This window comes from Sinocyclocheilus grahami, unplaced genomic scaffold, assembly GCF_001515645.1.
Source record: "Sinocyclocheilus grahami isolate Dianchi unplaced genomic scaffold, SAMN03320097.WGS_v1.1 scaffold1736.1, whole genome shotgun sequence".
In the NCBI taxonomy this organism is placed as follows: domain Eukaryota; kingdom Metazoa; phylum Chordata; class Actinopteri; order Cypriniformes; family Cyprinidae; genus Sinocyclocheilus; species Sinocyclocheilus grahami.
Window position 1 is genome coordinate 306,221 of NW_015506915.1, and position 6,442 is coordinate 312,662.

Sequence of the window (6,442 nt, forward strand, 5' to 3'; positions counted from 1 at the left end):
AATAAATTGAAGGGAACACAATATGTCAATATGTTCTCTAAATATAAATGTCTAAGGAGAACACAATGAGAAATACAACTTCCAACCGATCTCCAATACTTTTTAATTCATTTTTATATATATAAAAACACTTTTACTGTACCGGATCACATGTATACGTTTTACAGTATTCTGATCACACTGAACAATTCTTCTGCAGTATTTTTGTCTTGTTTTCCAGTGCTTCAATCAAGAGAGATGCAAAAAATAACATTCTGATAAGAAGTCTTGTTTTCTGAGAAATTTATCAAAAAGAACTGAATTTATGATTTTAAAAAGGGACAAATATCTGCCAATGGGCTCAGAAAAATCTAATTATGTCAAAATGAAAACAAGATATAGACAGACACAGATAAAAAAAGACTTATCTTCATGTTGCATCTCAAGTAAATTTGAAGGATATTTGTATCGGAAAACAAGAAAAAAATAAACATTAACATTAATATTCAATTACAGAAGATGTTCAGTTATATTTTTCAATTATGTTTTCAATCATTAAGCAAGATTTATTATACTTTTGTTTTTGCATGTGACATTTAAAACCCTGACTTTATGAATTTAAGACTTTCTGCTCCAATTTAAGACATTTAAAGGCTTTAATTTGTGTAAGGCCGAATCAAGACTTTTTAAGGCCCACAGAAACCCTAAATATATATATATATATGCACAGGTTAAATGTAATTTGAACCGCATACATAATCAAGAACATTAAACCTAATAAAAACTGCATGATTAATGATTAACTGTCAAATCTTGATAACAATTAAAATCTACTTTGCTCATGTCTATTTGGACGACTGGAGAAATGCTTTCTATTCATTTTGAACAGTTCAATCAATAAGATGGACTTTTGAGTGGACAAATAACTCATAGCATTCATCACATCACATAATTTCATAGATGCAAAGAATAAAGAAATAACAGAAAAAGGAACTCAATCATCAGAAAGTGCAGGCGTTCTTCAGCTCTGCTAGAGCCGTTTCTCTAGATTACATCTGCATTTTCTTAGACAGCGCTTCTGCTTCCTGTGAAGAAACACACAGACACCCATCGAATCAGTTCCAGTCAGCAGTGAGAGAAGAAAGACTAGAGCAGTGTGTTGATCAGACGGACATTAGCACTGCATTCCTAGAGCGGACGCACGCTGGGAATAAAGGAGCCTTTATGTCCCTCAGACACCTACCTTTGAGCCTGGAGGCGCTGTCAAGCCCAGAAACGCATACACAGCATGGTCCTCACGGGCACAGAAGAAGGCCTCGTAGTTCTGGAGCACACAAGCAAAAGAAAGCACTGCTCATCTTGGAGTCAGACAAAACACAAGACTCCACTTAAAAGGAGACTGGTCAAATTACTTGTGCAGCTCAATGAAAACAGACTGAAATCGATTAATTTTGATTGCTTTTAATGTGTTAGTGTAAACTGTGAACGGCATACTCCATGTTGGGTAAACAAAATCATTTTTGTTTTTAAACCTGGAAATATCGTAAGGAATATTCTGGGTTAAATCTGTTCTATGTTGTTAAAGGAATCACCTAGAAAATACAATTCTCTGATTTCTAAACTTGTAAACACAAAAGAAGATCGTTTTTGTCAGTGGGACCCAAAACTGTCATGCTCCAAATGATGATTAAAATTTGATTTCATGATATGATTTATTTTATGTTACATATACTGTAGTTAATATAATTATTTTTGTAATTTTATTTTATTTTTGAACATAAGAATGTAGCAAATTACTAACAATTGGCTAAGTAAATGAGATAAACAGTACTTTTCAGGTAGCAAAATACTACAGAAATTGAATAATCTAATGTAAAAATAAAACTGCATAGTCTTCACTCAATGAATTAAATATACATTGATCTTTATTAAACCTACCTAACATACTAAAGTGTGTGTAAGTGTGTAATTTTCTCTTCCCAACAAAAATTACAAATAATATAAAATATGAATATGTAAATGAGCATATTACGGTCATATACTGCAGTAGGTGTGTATTATGCAGCTGCCACTTTAGGACCTAACGCACAGATCCAATCCACTTGTTAAATCGTGACATATTCAGTACTGTTTCCGGCTGCAAGCCTCTACTCAGATTCAAGTGTGCCTTCGAAATAAGACACGGCACACCCTTAAACTAATCTAGACGGTTTACACTACAGTCTCAGGGCTATATTTGAACAATTCGATGAATAGCTTCATGGCCAGCTCAGATGTGTGGTAAGATACGTGCGAGAACCAGTGATGTCTGACGTGACTTGACTTTTGAGGATTGTGTCAATGAATGTTTTAGATTGATTTGAAAGTGAATAAACACTTAAATATCAACATAGGCTGTGTTTCTCAGCAGCATTGGGAGTTAAGTTGATCGTACAGACCATTTGGTAGCAACGGTTTTACCACCTACTTAGGCTTGCGGTGCTTTTGAGAAACGAGAGCTACTAGCAGCACATAGTGTCAGTCAGGAGCACACACCCCACAGTATTTGTCCTCGTTGAAGATCTGAGGAGGTAAAGGGTTCCCTGTCGCCGGCCGGAAATCCTCGGGGACGTGTTCTCGCATCCACTTCCTGTTGTCTTCATCAGCCGCGATGTCACATTCCTCAAACTCAATCTTATTGGCTGCCAAGAAGCCCTTGACATCCTGCTGCTGTTTCTTGATCTGAGGGAATCATTAGATTAGAGCACACAGTAAAGCGATGGACTCGTAATGCTGCTAGGCTCAAACACAGGGCGTTTCATGTGTGAAAGCGCTATTATTTACAGTGCACTTCACGTGTTTCAGGTTTTGTTGAGTTACAGCCTTTTCACAAAATTAGGATATTATGAGCATAACTAATTGTCTTGGGGAAGACTTCAAGTAAAGTGTTAATAACCTTTGTTTTTATTGTGAATCTCAAATACAGACACTGCTGGAAAGGGTTCAAATATGCAGAAGATGTTGGAAAAGCAAAGAATGCTGGAGAGAACTGGAGGACAAACAAGGGACTCATGAACAACTCTCACAAGGCGTGTTTCCATTACCCTTCAAATTGCGCACATTGAAATTGCGAATTGAAAATACGCCTAATGGAAACGCGTCAATTTCGCAAAAAATGCCTATATATCGCAAAAAAAGTTTTTACGCTCTCATGAGGTGGTTTTTCAGGCAATGCAAAAAGGATTAATTTGTAAAACTGCAATGGAAACGTTTTGTTTCGCATTGACAGGTCACATGGCGTATGTAAAAAGTTATATGATCATTCTTCAGTGTACTATAACCTCCAAGAAATACGTGGCCGCTCTCCAGTATAAGGGGCTTTCCTACCATTAATGCTTAGACAATTTACACTGCACACGTCTGCGGAGCAGTGTGGCTCTGATACGGCCACTGAAGCTGATACGGCCACTCAATGCTTGTGTTTATGTTTTTATACAGGCTATGGTTTCACGTGTTTCAGGTTTTGTTGAGTTACAGCCTTTTCACAAAATTAGGATATTATGAGCATAACTAATTGTCTTGGGGAAGACTTCAAGTAAAGTGTTAATAACCTTTGTTTTTATTGTGAATCTCAAATACAGACACTGCTGGAAAGGGTTCAAATATGCAGAAGATGTTGGAAAAGCAAAGAATGCTGGAGAGAACTGGAGGACAAACAAGGGACTCATGAACAACTCTCACAAGGCGTGTTTCCATTACCCTTCAAATTGCGCACATTGAAATTGCGAATTGAAAATACGCCTAATGGAAACGCGTCAATTTCGCAAAAAATGCCTATATATCGCAAAAAAAGTTTTTACGCTCTCATGAGGTGGTTTTTCAGGCAATGCAAAAAGGATTAATTCGCAAAACTGCAATGGAAACGTTTTGTTTCGCATTGACAGGTCACATGGCGTATGTAAAAAGTCATATGATCATTCTTCAGTGTACTATAACCTCCAAGAAATACGTGGCCGCTCTCCAGTATAAGGGGCTTTCCTACCATTAATGCTTAGACAGTTTCCACTGCACACGTCTGCGGTGCAGTGTGGCTCTGATACGGCCACTGAAGCTGATACGGCCACTCAATGCTTGTGTTTATGTTTTTATACAGGCTATGGTTTATTCCAGCCGCGCCACGCACGTTTCTGAAGCGGCTCTCTGTGCTGCTTCTGTAAAGATACATGCATAAGCCTCCTTTGAATAAATATAGCCAAAATCCCACCAAAATCCATTGCCATGACTTATCGCGAGAGGCAAAAGGTTACGCTTTAGTCTCATAACATTGGTTAATGGAAACGCTGTCATTTCACAATACTTTTTTATCGACATTTAGAAAATATGGCCAAAGTTTTGTGCAAATCTGTAATGGAAAGTGCCTACAGATGCAAAGAAAAGCTGTGGAACATCCAGGTAACAACACATTATTAAGAATCAGTCTAGGTCAACTAGAACTGAATCTATTTGTCGATTTAATTTTTTTTATTCAGATATTATGTTGTCTTGTGTATTCTGTTGAAATGAATGCCATTTTGCAGATTTAGAAGCGCGTGTCGTGTATGTCTTTTTATAATTGTTTATGTGTCTTGTGTTCTAACCATGTTAACGTTTTTACTTTCTCTCCAGTCTGACTTGACATTTAGAAAATATGGCCAAAGTTTTGTGCAAATCTGTAATGGAAAGTGCCTACAGATGCAAAGAAAAGCTGTGGAACATCCAGGTAACAACACATTATTAAGAATCAGTCTAGGTCAACTAGAACTGAATCTATTAGTCGATTTAATTTTTTTATTCAGATATTATGTTGTCTTGTGTATTCTGTTGAAATGAATGCCATTTTGCAGATTTAGAAGCGCGTGTCGTGTATGTCTTTTTATAATTGTTTATGTGTCTTGTGTTCTAACCATGTTAACGTTTTTACTTTCTCTCCAGTCTGACTCTTTCCGGTACGCTTGCCTCTTTGTGTGGGAAATAAAAGTTGTACATATTTGTATCGTTACATGATTCATTCAGCCGAATGACCTTTGAACTGAGAAACTTCCTGGATCTCTCACGCATTCAGTTTGTTGTGCAGTATTCAAATGTGACTGGCTAAACAGTGCAACCATATCTTCTCTTTTTGTCCATAATACAAGTGAGAAATATAAAATAGTAGTGATCCTGAGCACCTTGATCCGCTCGTTCAGGTGAGTTTGATCAGACTTGGAGCTAAACTCGCATAACTACGTGAAAGGAGGCAGTGTCTCCAGTACAACATGTGACCCTGGAGCACAAAACCAGTCATACGGGTCAATTTTTCAAAATTGAGATGTATGCATCATCTGAAAGCTTGTTAGGATCGGACAATATTTGAAAATCTGCAATCTGAGGGTGCAAAAAAATCTAAATATTGAGAAAATCCTCTTTAAAGTTGTCCAAATGAAGTTCTCAGCCATGCATATTAGAAATCCAGTCGCCACTGCAGGCTGAAGTGTGGACTAGTCAGGACTAGTGTCAGAGTTACATAACTTACTGGAGCACAGCAGTGTTCTCTAACTCACCAAATTAGGAATAGTTGGAGCCAAACGAGCTGCTGGAGGAAGAGCTCCCTCTAGACACACACCTAAATACTGTTATTTCACTTTTCAACAGTTAAGATGCAAATAAAACATAGGCCAACTCAGCTAAACTGGCGAGTCCGTCCTCGTGCAGTTAAATGCACAGTTTTTCTGGAGAAGTGTTGAGCAGAAGTGCTTATTTCCAGCACACAGATGTCAGAGGAAGTGGTTACATTAACTGTCAACTTCAGCACCATATTTAGAGTTTGTAGAGACTGTTTTCTCGGTGAGAACAAAAGACTACTGTAGTCCAGCAGTACATTTAGTGCATATTTAGTATTTTTTCAAACTAGCTATAATACGAATAATAATAGGAAGAAGTAAAATAAGATTCATATATTAGGCTACAACCGAATATTTATCGCGACTACCACAATTTCCGCCAAAATGTCACATATTTCGTGTCACGGTGTTTGTTGTGACACTAAAACTGTGGTGATTTCTTATGCGTCAGCGACGACATCATTCAAAAGAGAATAATTGTGGACTTGTTTGCTTCTATATCCATTTATAAAGACTTTTCTTTGGTAGCAATACTTGTTGTCGTAAGTGTGGTAAGTTTTGGCGAGGAATGTCGCGTGCGTGTGGAGTTCTTACCGATGTTGATCCGGAGGATGAAGCGATGTAAACTTTAATCACCATAATGAGCGACTCCTCAGATGCGTTCCGCTCAAGACTCAAGAGCACTCCGCTGAGTCCCGATGAGGATCTGCGCTGTGCAGCCCGCCCCGCCCCGCCCCGCCCCGCCTCTGCTGCATCACGAGCAGCACTGATCGAACCGCAGCGGTTTTATTCATCGACAGTCGCGTTATTATCTCAGTATGGTTAAGACCGTTCACTCAGTGTTA

The 6,442-nt window shown here is 38.0% G+C and overlaps 1 protein-coding gene across 1 annotated transcript; it reads right to left on the reverse strand.

The window, feature by feature from the left end:
* Positions 1-441: 441 nt before the first annotated feature.
* Positions 442-6,305, reverse strand: sh3bgrl (SH3 domain binding glutamate-rich protein like). The gene is made up of 4 exons (XM_016258773.1): positions 6,192-6,305; positions 2,515-2,700; positions 1,223-1,303; positions 442-1,064 (listed from the first exon to the last, which is right to left on the reverse strand). The coding sequence occupies exons 1-4, from the start codon at positions 6,234-6,236 to the stop codon at positions 1,029-1,031; spliced, it is 348 nt and encodes a 115-aa protein (XP_016114259.1). The 5' UTR covers positions 6,237-6,305; the 3' UTR covers positions 442-1,028.
* Positions 6,306-6,442: the final 137 nt, after the last annotated feature.

Bases quoted from the DNA above. Each gene is read 5' to 3' on its own strand.
- sh3bgrl (XM_016258773.1), bottom strand. From the start codon at position 6,236: ATGGTGATTAAAGTTTACATCGCTTCATCCTCCGGATCAACATCG. The intron at 2,701-6,191 runs GTAAGAACTCCA...TGATTCCCTCAG, and splicing joins CATCCTCCGGATCAACATCG to ATCAAGAAACAGCAGCAGGA. The intron at 1,304-2,514 runs GTGTGTGCTCCT...TGTGTGCTCCAG, and splicing joins ACGAGGACAAATACTGTGGG to AACTACGAGGCCTTCTTCTG.